This window comes from Panthera leo, chromosome B4, assembly GCF_018350215.1.
Source record: "Panthera leo isolate Ple1 chromosome B4, P.leo_Ple1_pat1.1, whole genome shotgun sequence".
Taxonomy (NCBI): Eukaryota; Metazoa; Chordata; class Mammalia; order Carnivora; family Felidae; genus Panthera; species Panthera leo.
In genome coordinates this window covers 121,880,703-121,899,391 of record NC_056685.1, presented here as the reverse complement: position 1 = coordinate 121,899,391, position 18,689 = coordinate 121,880,703, and the positions used below count along the sequence as shown (strand labels likewise).

The window sequence follows — 18,689 nt, the reverse complement described above, 5'->3', positions numbered from 1 at the left end:
AGCCTTCACAGAAGAGGTAATCCTGAGCTGAAATATCCCAGACCATATAACTGTATTCTCTGAACCTTGGGATGCCATGAAAACTTGTTTCAGGCCTGTTGGATCTTTCTTCAGTAGAACTACATACCCTGTATATGTGCATGAGTAAAATTTTCCCATTTATTCATATTGCATATGTAGGGATTGTTCCATGTAGAAGTATTATGAAGCCAGGCCCTGTATTTTATTTTATGCCAGATTTCTCCCCTGTAGTAGTGAGTCTACTTGAAGTATAATTAGGGATCCTACCTAAATGTTAATATCACCATGTATAAATACAATAGGTTACTTTTTAAAATCTGTGACCTGGGGCACCTGGGTAACTCAGGCATTTGAGCATCCAACTTCCGCTCAGGTCATGATCTCACGATTTGAGTTCGAGCGCCACATTGGGCTCACTGCTGTCAGCCTGTCAGCACAGAGCCTGCTTCAGATCCTCTGTCCCCCTTTCTCTGCCTCTCCCCCACTTGTACTCTCCCAAAAAATAAAAATTTAAAAAATTAAATCTGTGACCTAGATGAGAAATGAGAACTTTTCTTACAACCTCTGTCCCAAAACTTGTATCTTAATGCTAATGATTCAGATCCCTTTCCTCCATGTGCTTTAAGTTAATTTCTGTTTTTCTTCTGTATATCATTAAAACTCCACCCCACCTCCTCTCCTTTTTTTTATTGCTTCCATGACTTCAGAATGTTTAGAAATCCCTGCTGTAAATTACATAAACTCAAAATCTGAAATCACCTTTGATGTCTTCCTTCCCTGTATGCAGAATTTTCGAGGTTTTTAATTTTTCCTTCCCTGTTACTAGAACACATTCCTCCATCATTAAGGTATATTCTTCACCTTTCTGTTCTCATAAGTAACTCTCGCCAAGGCTTAGCTTTTGACTCTCCACTCTTTGATTTTCTTACCTACTTTAAGTTAGACTAATCTTAAAATATCAGTTTCATCATATCACCCCTAAATTCAAAATACATAAAGGCAACACAGAAGTGAATAAGAGTATGGACTTTCGAGATAACTGCCCAGAGTCAAACCCCAGTTCCACCACTTACTGGCTGTGTGATCTCTGGTAAGTTACAAAAGCTCTCTCAACTGCCTTTACTTCCTCCTCTTGTAAAATGGAAGCTCATAAAGACTAAATGAGTGAATCCTTATAAGGTCCTTAAAAGAGAACCTGGCACATAATAAGCACTCAGTCAATTTTAGCTGCTTGTCATTATTGACACTTACCATTACTACTAAAGCTAGTGGTTCTCTGTGGTCCACCATATCCATTCAAGCCCAGAATTTTTGTTCGGATATGCTTAGCCTGGGTGAAAAGGAGGCAGCCAGACAAGAGAAAGAGATGGGTCCATGATTACCTGTCTCATAGAATTCTTAGGAAAATCATATGAGGTGTGAACTTTGCAAAAAGAGCCATTCTAGGGCGCCTGGGCGGCTCAGTGGGTTAAGTGTCCGACTTCAGCTCAGGTCATGATCTCACGGTTAGTGGGTTCTAGCCCCACGTCAGGCTCTGTGCTGACAGCTCAGAGCCTGGAGCGTGCTTTGGATTCTGTGTCTCCCTCTGTCTGCTCCTCCCCCTGCTCACACTCTGTCTCTGTCTCTCCAAGATGAATAAATGTTAAAAAAAAAAAAAAAATTTTTTTTAAAGAGCCATGTAATCTGGAAGGCACAAAGCAAATGCTAGTGTTTAATAGTAAAAGATACAAACGTCAAAAGATCTTGAGAAATTAAGGTCTTAAATCCAATTAACCACAATTGGAACTAGATTTTATTAGGTAGTAATAACAGAACCAAGAGTTTAGGATGTCAGACGATCAGAGAATTGGGACCAAGGACATCTCAGTCTCTGAGAGAATAGACAACTGCTAAATGAAATGAGGTGTAACAACTGACATTTGTTGAATGCTGAGTGCCAGGAATTGTGCTGAGCATTTTACATGTGTTTTCATGTAATTCTCACAGAACACTCTGAAGTTGGTAACGTTATTCTATCCATTTTGTAGATAAGAAAACTGAAGCACCAAAAGGTTAATAACTAATTTTTCCAAGGCCACACAGGCACAGATTTGACCTCGGTCTGGTTCAAGTACTAATGTTCTGTGCTGCAAAAGATATTTCCCCTGTGAAAATTCAGTGCATATTCTGTTTATGGTTCTGAGAAATGGTAAAGGAAAAATTCCCCTGTAAACTTTTCAGCTCCAGCAGTTCCAAACTTATTTAACGTTTTTACTCTATCTGCTTTCAAACAAAAAAAACCCCAAAAACTATCATCACACTTGAGCACAGTTTAAAAAGGATAAATAAGGGGTGCCTGGGTGGCTCTCAGTTGGTTAAGCATCCTACTTTGGTTCAGGTCATGATCTCACCGTTCCTGAGTTCAAGCCCCACATTGGGCTCTATGCTGACAGCTCAGAGCCTGGAGCCTGCTTTGGATTCTGTGTCTCCCTTTCTCTCTGCCCTTCCCCTGCTCTTGTTCTGTCTCTCTCTCAAAAATAAATAAACATTTTAAAAAATTTTTTAAAGGATAAATGAGAACTGAGTTTTCAATCTGACTTCAACCTATAATAATACCTAATGTTTTCTGAGTGCCTTTTCTGTGCTAAGACAGTTCTGAGTGCTTTACATGTGTTAACTCATACCATCCTTCTATTATAAGTAAGTACTGTTATTATCTCCACTTTTACTGATAAGGACCTGATGTATAGAAAGGTCTTTTGCTTAAGATCATAGAGCAGAGCTAGGACCCACCCAGGTAGGCCCCATTTTAAACCCAACTGCTTTATTGCCCCTCCTAATTTAGGACCTAGACTCAGACAGACTTTGCCCTTCCACAGTCCGTAATTTATACCTGAAATCCTTAAGATTTTTAGAGTCAGGCTCAAAATTGCAAATATTTTTATTAGGTCCTGTTAAGGCTTCCTTGGTCTCCTCTCATTTCCACTGCTTCTTCCCAACCCTCAACTACATATAGCACACCATGCCATTCACCAGTCTTCAGTCTAGCTCATAGTAAGAAATACATGTGCTCTAGTCAGATGGACCTGGGTTCAAGACCGGAGTTCCAATGCAGGCTTTGCCACAGGCAAGCAGTGAGACTTCAACAAGTTACTTTTGTCACTCTGTGCCTCGGTCTCCTTTCTGAAAAGTGGGATTAATGATAGTAATTTCTTCATACAGGGGTTAACAGAATTCAATAAGCAGGGCATATAAAGCTCAGTGTTGCATTTGGTTTTGTTGTATATGTCATTGACCTCATGTTATTGTTAGTAATATTAGTATTATTTAAACATTCTAGCTATTAAAGAATAGTTTTAAATTCCACCTTTTCTATTAAGAATCCAATAGTTGCAAAGACTACCAATATTCTACCTATATTCTATGTTCTGTTTTTTTCATAATTTTCTTCTTTAGATGGAAAGTTTCTTGATACCAAGGATCATGTCTTTTACCTTTGATCTCTTTAGAAATTAGCATAGTATTTTGCACACACGTGTATATAGTTAATCTTCATTATTCACAGGTTCCATATATGCAAGTTTGTCTACTCATCAAAATGTATTTATAACCCCAAAGTCAATACTCAGTGGCATTTCAGTCACAGACCTGCTCAGGGCAGCAAGAAATTTGAGTCAGCTAATGTGCGTATTTCCACCTAAGGCTGAATGAGGCCAGTGATCTGCCTTCTTGTTTTAGCTCTCATACTCTAAACAAGTGTCCTACTTGTGGTCTATTTAGTGACACATTTTTGTGCTTTTTGTTCATGATTTCACCATGTAAAATGGCCCCCCAAGCATAAGTGCTAAAGTGCTGTCTAGGGTTCCTAAGTGTCAGAAGACTGTGATGTGCTTTATGGAAAAAATACATGTCTTAGGTAAGCTTTGTAGACATAAGTTATAGTGCTGTTGGCTGAGTTCTATGTTAGTGAAGCATATATATGAAATAAGGTATCTCTAAATATACCTAAGGCAAGATTATGTATTGATCAGTTGACACAAATGTTATGCCCAGAGACTCACAAGAACCCAACGCTTTATTTTCTCTCTAGAATCAATGTTCAGAATTTACTAATTCTTTGTTCACAGCAACTTTATAGACTCTAAGTACCATGAATAATGAAACTCAACTATGTGTCAGCAGCGGGTGGGCTGGGGTAGATGCTTGGTAAAGGTCTCTTAGATGAATAATAGAATGACTGCCAATAGTCCTGACCATGTGTGTCTTACGAGACATGATGTTCTTATTAGAAATAGTAACAATACTTTTATAGTGTTTTATGGGTTTAAGGAAGTACTTGTATATACAATATCACATTTTAGCTATATGGTAACCTTTGGAGTCTGATGTAATTATCCCACATTTCACAGACAAGAAAAGAGCAAACTCCAGGTCACTCACCAGTTTAGTAGAACCCAGGATTATTGACACTAAGTCTCCCATTCTTCCCAGGCTACCACTGCTACTCCACATCTTCAGGAATGTTTTCACCTTAACATAATTAGAATTATAAGAACATTTTATAAAAGTAAGAACTTTACAGAAAATATAGAGAGTTTTTAAACCATTTTGTTTGGGCAACAACTACTCATGCACTTATATGTTCATAGCAGTCTCTTTACCTTAATTCCCACAAATGGGTGTCCAAATGCCCTTAGTTCTTTGAGTCTAAGAAACAATTTTTTTTCACATTTTAATATTTTGTAAAATTGAAATTTGTCTTATAACTATTTTTACATTGCTAAAGTATTTCTTAGGAAGGAGGGATAGGGGAAGCAAGCAAGCAAGCGCCTCATTAGCCAACATCTTTAAATCAGTACTATTTTAGAATTAAAGGAAATATTGAAGTAAGAGTAACTGCGATTTATTGAGTGAGTGGCTACAAGGTGTCAAGCACTGTACTGGGTGCTCTAGAGCTATTACTCATTTAATCAACACGTGATGCTGTAACTATTCTTATCCTCACATGATGCATTCTGGAAACGAGAAAAGTGCCAAAGACTTGTAACTTGGCCAGTCATTCAGCTTTTAGGTGGAGGAAGCAGTCTTGTCCCCAGGCCTATCTGTGCTCTTTACACCATGCTGCCTTCCATTCTGGAAACAAACTCACATCACATAAGGATATGTAACACACACTATGTATCTCTATTGAGAAATACACACTTAGCTACCCTTTCTAGACAATATAACTTAAAGGTATAACTTTTCCCAGAATGATTCTTTGGGCTTATTTTTTCCTGATAACCATACCTCATCATTTAAAATTGTACCCAATGTTCCTGAGTCTTTCTTTTGCCAGTATTCTGTAAGCTTTTTTTTATTTTTGATAGAGATTCTTACATAGGCTTCTCCTGTTTCATTTGCATTTGATGTCCCATTTGTAATATATGCAAATATTTGCATATTACTATGTAATATTGAATTTCTGCCTCAGATTTGACTAGTGAATTAGGTGAATTTTTTTTTTCTATCTTACAGCTGATGGTTGCAGAGAAGAATGGAACAATCCGGTTTTATGATCTTTTGGCTCAACAGGCTATTTTATCTCTTGAATCAGAACAGATGCCATTAATGTCAGCTCACTGGTGCTTAAAAAACACCTTCAAAGTTGGAGCTGTTGCAGGAAATGATTGGTTAATTTGGGATATTACTCGATCCAGGTACTTCCTTAGTATATTCATCTGTTGCTTACTCAAAAAGTCACTATTGCTAAATGATCCATTGAGCCATTCTTGTATACCTGAGCCTCACTGTAGAGCAAAAATAAGTCTCTCTTGTAGAGGGACCAGTGCTACAGCTTTTCACATAACAGAGATAGATGCCCATGCTTTGCAGATTTACTTTGAGAGTAACCCAGAAAGAACAATGCAAAGGAAGAAATCTTAGACATGAGCAGTATTTACTTATGCTTAAAAAAGAAGAAAAAAAAAACTGATCCTGTTGAATTATGGTGTTCTGTAACAGCTCTAAATTATGTCTATGTTTCTATCATATTTCGTTTATGTTAATCCAGTGCTTATTTAGAATTTTATCACAGTTTAAGTACATTGGGTATTGTATCCTCTAAAGAGAAAATACCTTTTAAATCTTAAGTTCCTCTACTTGAGACCAGCATATGAATCCATAAAATGCAAAATGTTACCTTTTAGTTATCCTCAAGATAAGAGACCTGTCCACATGGATCAAGCCTGCTTATTCAGGTAATGTATGATTTTTGTTGGAGCTGTATTTGGTTTTTTTGAGTTCGGTTACTTTGTTGCATGCTGTGCCCCCAACCTGGAATACTTTGCCAGTCCTCTCCTTTGTACTGAGTTGTTTGGGGGTGTTTTGGGTTTTATTTGCTGACTATTTTATAAATGGTTATTTTGCTTTCCTAACTAAGTCTTTGCTTTTGTCTTTTTGTCTGGGTGAGGGAGTGATTTGTTTTCCAATATTTTCTTTGAAAATTTTTATGAAATACAAAACACATTACCACTCCACTAATACCATTACAACGATTTGGAGTATATACATCCTTATTGTTTGTTCTGATAAAGATATAAACTTCATTGTTGTGCTTCAGGTGAGAACACAATATATTATATATCTGTGACTTTTTCTCTACTTGTATTAATATACATGTCTCCCTTGTTCTTACTGATTTTTGCATAATATTCCATTGTATATTTATTATGTTTATGTATATTTATGTGTTTTATGTATATTACCATAATATTTAATATTAATAAAATGAATAAATTAACAAATTAATGTATTTATTAAATAATATTAATATGCTAGTATTACTATAAGATACCATTGTATAGTATATTATTGTTATTGTTTATTATGTATATATATATTCCTTTGCATAATTCCATTAGGGTGATTTTAGCTTCTAGTAACATGAATACTAACAGAATAAAACCAGTGGAACATTTATTATATGCTATATTTCATAAAATCTAAATTACCCCCAATAAAATCCTAGAACTTAGGGACACCATCATTTTTTGTACACCTTAGAAAAAACTACATTCGATTAAGTGTAAGAATGCTATAGATTGTAAGATACATTCTGATTTCAGAAATGTGAGCATATCACAAGAGATGTGATGCTTCGGACAGAGGCAGTCTCGAGATTGGCTTAGTAGCTCATCAGCACCAACAAGTTCAGACCTTTCCCTCTGCCATCTGCAGTGGCAGGGCTTTGGGCTTGTTGCTTCAACATCACAAGACGACTGCCAGGGTTCCATGCATCAGGGCCTCATACAAGCTTGTCCAAAGAGGAGAGGAAGGAACACTGAGGAATTGCTGCCATTGCCTTCACTCGGTCGTGTCTCATCCCTTGGGATCAAACACACTGCCAGACGTAGTTGGGGTTCAATTAGCATGGAAAGGGGCAGAAAGGCTGTTGGGCAAGCAACTAGTAATGTCTGCCCATATAAAAATACTAACTAGACTTAGGCTTTTGGATTTTTTGCTGTCGTTGTTTATCAATGAATTCTTTCTTTTTTCTTATATCTTCCCCATGCCCTTATGGTAGTGCTGAGCATGTTGCTGGAACACTTGTTGATTCATTAATTCATTGTATTTCAGTGTCTAGGATATCTTGAAACTTAAGCTTAAATATCTATTCTAGGTGTTTGTATCATCCCAAGGAGTTTAAATGCATGAATTTATTGCTAATTGTACAACAAATGTCAGTAAGAACAATAAGTGTTTTTTTGTTTTTTTTTTTTTAATGTATTGCACTGTGAAATATTTTGTCTGTCTGATACCTTGTTTGTATCTCCTACCTCACTGTCGGCCCTTTGGTTATAAGAAAGGAACTGCTAACTTTGTGTAACGTTAGAACTTAACCAACTAGCACATGGTAAGCATTTAATAAATATTTATAAAATGAGAAAATATTTATAGCTAACTTCCCTGGAATTTCCAGTCTAACTGTGAAGCTGTATTAACAAATTTAGACTTCAAAATTATTGGTTTTATGCAAAAAGAAATAACTTGTTTTAGAAAAGCTTGTAGTTATCTGTAGAATACTATACTTGTTTTTTTCTTTTCTTAGGTGGTCTACAGTTAATGAGAACTTGTTTGCAACCACTGGTTATCCTGGCAAAATGGCAAGCCAGTTTCAAATTCATCATTTAGGACACCCTCAGGTAATGTAGAGTTGTTTTGTGGCATATATGTTTCTACATTTGTGTTTTTTACTTTTCTACTTATAGCCCCCAAATTTGTAATATGTAACTAAAGACATTTGTGAATGTCTTATCTGCTCAAATTGGTTGGAAAGAGAAAGCATTTTTTAATGTTTAAACCACCAATGGTAACAGACACTTTGCCAGTATTCACGTAAGAAGAAATTTATTTCTTCTGTTTTATTTCCTTCTTCACTTAAATATAATAATTTTGCTTGTTTGCTTGGTTTAGGCTACAAAAATGTTTGAATCTAAGCTACTCCAGTTACTCGTAGATTATTTGTATCCTTCATTCTAGCCAGCTGCAAAAAATAATGTGTATTTCACTTATGAGGGAGCATATTTTTAATTCTGTTTCTGCTACATTAAACAAAGACAAGTTAGCAATGCATTTCTTATTTTTGAAGGGTAGTTTTTACTTATTAACTTTGGTGATCTATTGAGTTTCTCTAATTCTTTACGTATATTGTAGCCTGTCCTCATTGGTTCTGTAGCCGTCGGATCTGGCCTTTCCTGGCATAGAACTCTTCCACTGTGTGCAATTGGAGGAGACCACAAGCTGTTGTTTTGGGTAACTGAAATGTAAAACAAATTTTCTTTGTACCTTAGATGCATAAACTTTGTATTTTTAATACATATTTTGGAGAACTCCCTATTTTTATATCAAATATACTGTAAGCTCTAGTAATGTCCCAGTTGTTGCTTTTGTTAAATAAACTGTTAATGGTTTGAAAAATCATTTTCTTGCTCTGTGCTGTATATGTGCATGTATGTGTTTAAAAACATACATTTTTTAAAATCATCTTTCAAGACTATAATTGACTGAGCAGCTCCAGAAAAGAGATGATTTTATCACAGATTATCCAAAGTGTATCCTGTCCTCTATACTTTGAATATATGCTGTTTTCCTAATTCTCAGAGATGCAAACATTTACAAAAGGAAGAAAATGTCTTTCCTTTCAGTGTTACTCTGGAAGTGATCGAATGTATATGTGTGGGTATATGCATCTTTGTTAGCAGTTTATATGTGTAAGGGTCTTACAACTTCCTCAGTAATTATAAAAGATTATCATTTAACTTAATACAAAGAATGATTTTCACTTTCTTAAAAATGTGACTGATTGACTCAGTCCTGTTGACTTTATACAAATTTCTTTTGACTAGACATCTCAACATTCTTAGAACATCTGGTGTATGGGATAAAGCTTACCTTGAAAAATGAATTATAATTAATATCTTTAACAGCCTCTGCCTGTTATGAATCTTCACCATTTTTATCAAGAAACTGAGATGTTTCTGAGATGGCACCTAGTGGCAGTAAAACAGCGCTGATAGCACAGGGCCTGCTTGGGATTCTCTCTCTCTCTGACGCTCCCCCATGCTCGCTTGTTCTCTCTCTCTCTCTCTCTCTCTCTCAGAATAGATAAACTTAAAAAAAAAAAAGAAAAGAAAATTAGCTTTACGAGACAAGGAAATGTTGCAACTAATTTTTTTAATGCAATGAAATGTTTTAATCATGTAGATATTTAAACTATTATGTGCTTTACTGATGAAAAAATGCATAGTATACCAATTTCTAAGTCACTTATTTGATATAATAAATTGTTACTAAATAATAGCAGTGGTTTCCTTTACCCCTTCATAAGCGGATTGTAACTTAAAAAGGCAAAGGTCAGGGAATTGGGACATGTTTCCTTTTAACAGTCTCTGTGATGGGACAGAGAACCCTAAAAGCATTAGGGTAGATCAAAGAATTTGTAAGAATTTTTCATTTCAGGATGTGTCCCAGATATAAGGAATACATATTGAGATGTCAGATTGAGCCAGTGCATTTGAAAATTGTCTAAGGACGTTGATTTAGGAATTGAGTGGGTTGTTATTAAGGGTGGAGATTGAGGGGAGCCTGGGTGGCACAGTCAGTTAAGCGACTCTTGATTTTAGCTCAGGTCATGATCTCACAGTTTTGTGAGTTGGAGTTCCACATCAGGCTCTGCGGTGGCAGCACAGAGACTGCTTGGGATTCTCTCTTCTCTCTCTCCGTCTCTCTCTCTGCTCCTCCCACACTCACACTGTTTCTGTCTCTCTCTCAAAATAAATAAATAAACTTAAAAAAAAAAAAAAGGATGGAGATTGAAAAGTATGTTGGCCTTGGATTTTTGGGTGTCTAAGAAATGGGTTCTTTGGAATAAGGGCTTACCCAAATATGAGTTATCTGATGAAATTACCCAGTAGCACTACTGCCTGTTAGGGGAACCTGTCTTGGGAAAAGATAACCCATGGTGGTCACATAAATACTAAATTTATGCAATTTATGCCGAGAAGCAGGAAGTGTTAACGCTTAAAGAAAGCAAATGGTTGTTTCATTTATAAATTAATATAGTGACTATAAGACTCAAGTCTCAAGAAATGAGAGGGATTTCTTTATCCCTTAGCTTCAGGAGTGGTATTCATGTTATCCTGAGTAAGCATTGTTAAACTTTACTATGTTCAATTACTTTAAATGGCATAATGATATTCTTTTTCCATAGTAAATTTTGTTCTTAGTAAATTATGTTTAAATTAGACTAACACAGGAGGCAGTGTTCAATGGAGAATTAGTTATTGGTCATCACTTCTAATTTCTGATAAATAACATGAGTTCTGATTTTGTGTATGTGTATGTGTCCCAGTTAGTTTTAGTTTTTCCGTGTTTGTTTATTCTAAGAGGGTTTTTCTTCTGCTGAAAATAAGTTTTCCTCAGGATTGCTTCACTTACAAATATTGTGGAAAGGAAAAAAAAGTTGTACTTGTGTTCTAAAATTCTTATTATTTAGAGATGTTGAAGCAAAAGTCAGGATATCACAAATCTGCAAGATGTCAGAATTAAATCCTACTCTTTCAAAATGATGGAATCATAAGTCCCATTTTATTTTTATGATTTGGCTTGTACGTTGTGAGTGTTTCAATGTCTCTCCCATGCCAAAACACAAAATCGTACACCCATGCACTCCAATTTGTTTCTTTGGTAATTTGTGACTACATATTGACACTGACCTAGAAATGTTCCTGTTGCTGTTTTAAATCTCATGTCAGTGGAGAAGAAATTGAAATCTGGTTTGCACATTTGTGTCTGGTTTTTTGTAATTGTCCAAAATCTGACATTGTCCCAGAAATGCTGATTGGTAAGTTATGAGACAGTATTATACCCAAGACTGATTTCTTAGGAGAGAACAGGTATTTGCTCCAGATTATTCCTCATGTTTCTGTAGCTCAAAAAGTTAAACTCAACCCAACTTTATGTGATACCAGTAATAGCCTTAGATTTGAGCCCAAATAAAATGTGCAAAGTAAAAATCACCATTATGATGGTCCATTTCCACATATTCCTCATGAGAGCATGGTCCAGCCTCAGAAGCAGCATTCTGTTCCAATATATCTTTATCAAGCTGTCGGTGTGCTTAGTAACAAGGACAGGAGAGAACACTCTGTTTCTTTAATCTAACACCTTGCTGATTCAAAAACATTTATTTTAACAGGCATTGAAAAGGAATTTCAAAACAGCTAACATTCGTTTCTAATTATACATTTAAAGAAATATGCCTTTTAAAACATAGGTAGAAGTTTCCTTTTGTTGCTATTAACATGACTTTAATTTATAGCAACCATCTGTTAACTAAGCACAGAAACACAACAAAATAATTAGGATATCAGCTTTGAAGATCTCCTTTCAGAAAAGGAAAAACAAATACACATTTGATGACATATCCATTACTCAAACTCGACATAACCAATTTCTTTTGCATGCATGGACACAGACTTCATGAGAAATTGAAAGCACTGAATCTCCTTTCTGACCTTTTCAGCTGTTCTTTGAACTACCTTAGTAAAAACAATTGTTGCCCGTATGTTGGATCAAGTTACATTTGCCTGGAAATTTCTTTGGATCAGCTTATTTCTGTTTAACTGATGTGTTTGTTATATTGCTATTTGCCTTCTCAACTAATTTTTAACAGAATACTCTACCTTGGGACTTTTACACTTACATAAGTTTTTAAAATCCATAAGAACAAGGGTAAGTAAAAGGAGAGGCCACCAAGTTTCTCCGCCTTTGCAAAAACAATTTGAGTAACCCAATAGATTTAAAGATGTATGAAATAAAGCATTTCTACCAACTGCATGTTTAGTGCTATATTGAGTTGAGTGCCTGTGTCTTTATAGTAAAAGACAATAAATGCTGCTGGTATGTTTGCTTCTTAAACACAAAACTTTGGTCTTTCTTATAAGCACAGCTGTTGTTCTATTATTGAGCCAAATCCAGACAAGATTAGACTCTGGCCAAAATTAAGGTTAATCTCTGCAACCATCTCAAGTAAGAGCTTTCCAGTGCTGTTTTAGGAAATCTTTATTTTTGGGACAGTGTATAAAGGAAATAAGCCCCAGACAACTAACCTCTCAAGAAAGCCAGAGGCAACTAGTCATAAATTATGCCACAGTGATAAAGAAGTTGGAGGCTGTCTAAACAAATTAGTTCATTTTGGTTCATTTTTACTTAGACTATAGCTGTAAGAAATGATTCTCTTAGTTGACATTAGTTTAAACCAGACCAATAGAAGTTATTATTATTAATTTTTTTTTAAGTTTATTTCTTTGAGAGAGAGTACGAGTAGGGTAGGGGCAGAGAAAGAATCCCTAGCAGGCTCCACGCTGTCAGCACAGAGCCCGGTGCAGGGCTCAAACTCACCATGAGATCATGACCTGAGCCGAGATCAAGAGTTGGATGGATGACTGAGCCACTCAGGTGCCCCTAGAAGTTATTTTTTACTTTTTTTTTTATTTTTTAATGCTTATTTATTTTTGAGAGAGAGAGAGATTGAGAGACAGAGCGTGAGTGGGGAAGGGGCAGAGAAAGGGAGACACAGAATCTGAAGCAGGCTCCCGGCTCTGAGCTGTCAGCACAGAGCCCAACACGGGGCTTGATCTCACAGTTCGTGAGATCATGACCTGAGGCAAAGTCTGGTGCTTAACAGACTGAGCCACCCAGGCGCCCCAACTAGAAGTTAAAGAACTTTTTTCTACCATCTTTTCTTAATTAGTGTTTCTTTGGTTAATTGCTAGTTCTTTCTTCCACTAGTATTAACTAAATCTAGGTATTTATTATGGATAAAATAACTCAGGTATATTTTATAGTAATTATTGTATAAGAACTCACTTTAGTTTTCGACTACAATTTTTTTTTTCATTAAGGTTTAGACTCTGGAATTTAAAATACTTTGCCAAATGTTATGTAGGGCTGATTCTCATGTGAGTGGGACACTAGTGCCTCAGGCTGTGTTGTGAACAGCTAATGAGGCACTTCTCTCCCAGTTGCCTGTACCAAGGAGAAATCTGTGGAAATATCTATCCCTCACTTGCAATCTATAGAACTCTAGTAAGATTTCCCTGGTACTTTATTTTGAGCAAGTACAAAACCTGGTCATATATGTAGCTGCTTCAGAGGTCTCACCCCCTCCTGGACTTACCCACAAATACATTAGATCCCATGGAGCAATTCTAGATTCTGTCAGTGTTTTTGACCTAGTCTCTTCCCCATCATTCCATCTACCTGCCACAATAAGTTATGTTCTCATGTATATATAATCTTTACAAAACCCTGGGTCATTGCTTCCCAACCTGTTAATGGCAAATGGAAGAGTATGGAATTATTTTAAGGCTTCTCAGTATTCATATTCCCACTATTAAAATCCTTTTATACCTTTGAAACCATGACTTCCTGGGGTCCTGAAATACTATAAACAGCTCCAAAAATCAAACTTGCCCACATAATCCTAACAGACATTGATTTCAAGTGTTTTACTAATAGCCTCTTCCTCCACCAAAATGCTGTTAACAGGTAGGAGGAATACGCCTCCAATGAACCCTTCTCTCCAATTCAGTGAGATGGCTTTGAAGATCTCATTCAGAAATCTTGAGAGGGTTAAAAAGTTCCCAGATACATCAAGGTGTGCCTGTCATCTCGATATCTATTATGTGACCCCCAGGTTTGGCTCAAGTTCAAATGAGAGCCAGAATACTTCAACAATTCCTGCAACAACAGATGTTGACAGGGATGCAGAGAAAGAGGATCTCCTTTGCACTGCTGGTGGGAATGAAAACTGGTGCAGCCACTCTGGAAAATAGTATGGAGGTTCCTCAAAAACTTAAAAATAGAACTATGGGTCCCTACGACCCAGCAATTGCACTACTAGGTATTTATCCAAGGGATACAGGTATGCTGTTTCGAAGGGACACATGCACCCCAATGTTTATAGCAGCACTATCAACAATAGCCAAAGTATAAAAAAGCCCAAGTGTCCATCAATGGATGAATGGATAAAGAGGATATGGTATATATATATACAGTGGAGAATTAACTCCGCAATCAAAAAGAATGAAATCTTGCCATTTGCAACTACGTGGATGAAACTAGAGGGTATTATGCTAAGTGAAATTAGACAAAGACAAATATCCTATGACTTCACTCATGAGGACTTTAAGATACAAAACAGATGAACATAAGGGAAGGGAAGCAAAAATAATATAAAAACAGGGAGGGGGACAAAACATAAGAGACTGTTAAATATAGAGAACAAACAGAGGGTTGCTGAAAGGGTTGTGGGAAGAGGGATGGGCTAAATGGGTAAGGGGTATTAAGGAATCTACTTCTGAAATCATTGTTGCACTATATGCTAACTTGGATACAAATTATAAAAAATAAATTCTAGAAAGTAAAAAAAAAAAAAAAAGTTAACAATTCCTGCCTATGTGACATATAAGAGGCAAGACTTTCTAAAGTAGGATGTATTGTGGGAAAACTAATAGAACCTAGCCTGGAAAATAGAAGGGAGTAAAATCCTATTTTGAATGAAAATTTGGGATTTTAAGATGAATTTCTCAATATAGTTCACCATTTCCATTTAATATTCCTATTTTAAATCCTCAACAATGTATATATTCACTCAATGGATATTAAATGTTCAGCCACAATCATTTGGGGTTCCTCAAAATTGTTTTCTATTAAAAAAGCCTTCTCATACTGGAAAATATTGTGAACCACTTTCCTAGACTGATTGGCTCATACCTTCTGGCCCTGTCATTTTTTAAAGGATAATAGCAAAGGTTCTAACAAGATCATTTTGGACTCTAGAAACAAGGCTACAAGAAGAAATGTTGATGTTGAACTTCCAGAGTAGTGTTAAGTGATTTTATGTGGTTGTGATTCAAAATAACCTGACCGCTTTAAGAAGTCCAGGTGCTGAGTCATTTACTGAAACAGCCAGGGGAGGTTAATTAGAAGCAGCTGATTGTGGCATCACTTGCTTTTTTTTTTTTTTTTTTTTTTTTTTAAATAAATTGAGAGGGCTATTCTATGAAAAGGCCAGAGTGCTATAAAAGGTGTACAAAGCTAAGTAAAGACTCATGACTGAGGCCTACTCATTTATACTCCCACCAATGAGGAAAAAAAGCTGACTTAGTAAATTTAAAATAAAGTACCTTGGCAATATAAGAGTCATAATGGTCACTTCTCTTTTTTCATATTTATTTATTTATTTTGAGAGAGCAAGAGAGCACGCACACATGAGCGGGAGCGGGGAGGGGTGGGGTGCAGAGAGAAAGAGAGAGAGAGATTCCTAAGCAGGTGCCTCGCTGTTAGCAAACTGAACACTTAGATCATAAACTGAGCCTAAATCAAGAGTCAGACACTTAACCAACTGAGCCACCCAGGTGCCCCATAATGGTTGTTACTTCTAAGAAGAGTGACTGTGCATGACATTTTTCTCTCCTATGCTTTTTTTAAGTTTTCCATGATAAATAGTTCCCTTTCCTTTTTTTTTTTTTTTTTAATGTTTATTTATTTTTGAGAGAGAGAGCACAAGCAGGAGAGGCAGAGAGAGAGGGAGACACAGAATCTCAAGCAGATTCCAGGCTCTGAGCTGTCAGCACAGAGCCCGACACAGGGCTTGAACCCACGAACCACAAGATCATGACCTGAGCCCCCTCCCCACCACCTGGCACCCCAGTAGTTCACTTCTATAATAAGTTCTTTTTTTTTTTAATGTTTTATTTTTTGAGAGAGAGAGAGAGAGAGAGAATGAGCACTGGGGAGGGGCAGAGAGGGAGGGAGACAGAATCTGAATCAGGCTCCAGGTTCCAAGCTGTCAGCACAGAACCCGAGAGAGGCTCAAACTCACAAGCCATGAGATCGTGACCTGAGCCAAAGTCAGATGCTTAACTGAGCCACCCAGACGCCCCATAATAAGTTCTTAACTTAAAAACCAGATAGTAACTAACATGTGCATGGCACTGTAAATAAATGGAAACTGGCTTCTGATCTCAAAGAAATTACAGAGGTTGGCAATACACCACTTGGTCACAAAAAGATAACGGTAGCGTGTGCTAGGTATCGAATGAGTGATGAAAGCAAGAAGTGTTGTAAGGATTGAAAGAAAAGAAATGGCATCAACTTCTAAGTCAGGAAAGTTCCTCTGAAGGGGGCTGCAGTGCATCAGGGGTTACTAAAACAGGAAGTTTGATTGAGAGTGTGGATGAGGAGTGACTAGACACACCCCTTCCAAATACCAGCCCCCCCCCTCCCCGCCAACCACTTGCATAGCCATACAGCTGCTCCTTCCCCTCTGATCACTTCTTGAGAAATTGAATGAGACTGTAGACTCAGGAGTAGGGTGCCTTGGTGCCTTGCTGAAACTATTACCTAAAATCCACATACTGAAAGGTGAGTATTCTCACTATTTTCTTAGATTCTGTATATGTCTTTTTAGCATCCATCACTAATTATGATGGGCCAATTAACTATATATTTTTTAATTGTCTATATTCTTGAGACTCTGGCTTTTGTGACCTCAAGAGGAGAAACTGCCTCTTCTGGGGCTGGCTAGTTCCTAAAAATAGTAAAACAACTTACTTGGAAATACATTTTTCCTATATAAACCAATCAATCTGGAGCCCTTATCTAACTCTTATACACCAAGCCAACATTCCCCCTGCCCTATATCAACTCAGGGCCAGGTACAGACAGCTACGGGCAGCTCCCATGCCTAAAAGCTCACCAGAATCATTCACACTAGCCAGGCCAGTCTTCAACTGCTTCCTCTGCCCTGCTTTTCCTTTCCCACAGAAACCCCAGTAAAGACTCTGGCCTATGCTTTCCCCTGGCTCCTGCTTCTGTCTGCCTCCTTATCAAAATCTTGCATTTTCCTGTGGCCCTGTGTGGCATGGTGTGCCCCCTTCTTTTGGGAAATGTAAGGAATAAACTCTCAATAGCATTACTCTGTCATCACTTAGTCACCTCCATAAATTAAAACCGGTGGGTACAAATGCAACAGTGAGAGCTTCCCCCACCGGCCCCTTCAAAGAAAGCAGGATCATTACTAAGCTATTTGCTGTTTTATTGGGGATGACTAACTACCTTTAGATCTCTTCTCTTGAGGTGGCTTTCTAGAGAAGAATCCAGTTCCCTGCCAATAGGCTATAGGCCTACAACTCAACTGAGTCTGGAAGTTTGAAAAGGCAAAACAATTAAAAGAAGTAGCCAAGACATTTAATTCTTAACAGATTTGAAATAATTAGGCTAAAATTCCTTCACTTAACCAAGTCCCAATAGATAATTTGTATCACTTCATGAGCGATGGGGTGGAGAGAACAGATAGGAGACATTTAATTTTATTTTCCCACTTTTATGAACAAACACCCCACCCCTCTATTCATCCTGTAGCAGAGCAGAAAGAAACGCAAAAGAAAAATAGGAACCAAATTCTCCTCGTTCCACTTACCTAAGAACTTATCCATGATAAAACTAAATAAGTTATTTTCTAGTGATCTGTGAAAACAAACTTGAAAAATTCTTAAGATTTTTTATTGAATGGATGTATGCAGGTGATATATATATATATATATATATATATATATATATATAGACATATATATAGATATATAGATATATATCTGCCCTTTGAAATAAGTATTCATTATAGTCTACTTGTTTCACTGCCTCCAAAATTCACTATAGTAAATGAAACCTGGTAATACATTTCCAATGAAAGCCTGGAGGAAGAAGTATATACTTCAGAGGATTTCTGGCAGTTGGCCAAGACTTCTAGCTACAAATTGTTTGTAGTAGTCCTGGAAATTCAGTTATTAAACTGTGAATGGCACTGCTTATCAGAAGCTGTGGATGACTGATGAACAGTAATCATCAAGGACCCCAGGAGGCAGAGAGAAGCAGCCAGTCTTCTTTCTGTTAACTAAAAATCACATCTAGCATTACATTTGTCTTTTTTTTTTTTTTTAAGAAACCAAACCAGTTTGAAAAAAAATTTGTCACCTGGCCGACTGAGAACAAGTTCATGTTTCTGTAGTTCTATACCATCTGTATGCATCCCTACTACTTACAGATGACATACATAACCATAAAGTGACTGTCTGGTTTTTTGG

General features: G+C 36.8%; 1 protein-coding gene across 3 annotated transcripts in view; it reads left to right on the top strand.

Moving 5' to 3' along the window:
• Positions 1-9,598, top strand: part of NUP37 (nucleoporin 37) — a 42,537-nt gene extending 32,939 nt beyond the window's left edge. For all 3 annotated transcript variants that reach the window (XM_042947543.1, XM_042947544.1, XM_042947545.1), the window contains exons 7-10: positions 5,518-5,699; positions 6,189-6,239; positions 8,090-8,183; positions 8,695-9,598. In XM_042947543.1, the coding sequence (XP_042803477.1) occupies positions 5,518-5,699; positions 6,189-6,239; positions 8,090-8,183; positions 8,695-8,808 (441 nt within the window). In that variant the 3' untranslated portion in view covers positions 8,809-9,598. The remainder of the gene's footprint in view (positions 1-5,517; positions 5,700-6,188; positions 6,240-8,089; positions 8,184-8,694) is intronic.
• Positions 9,599-18,689: the final 9,091 nt, after the last annotated feature.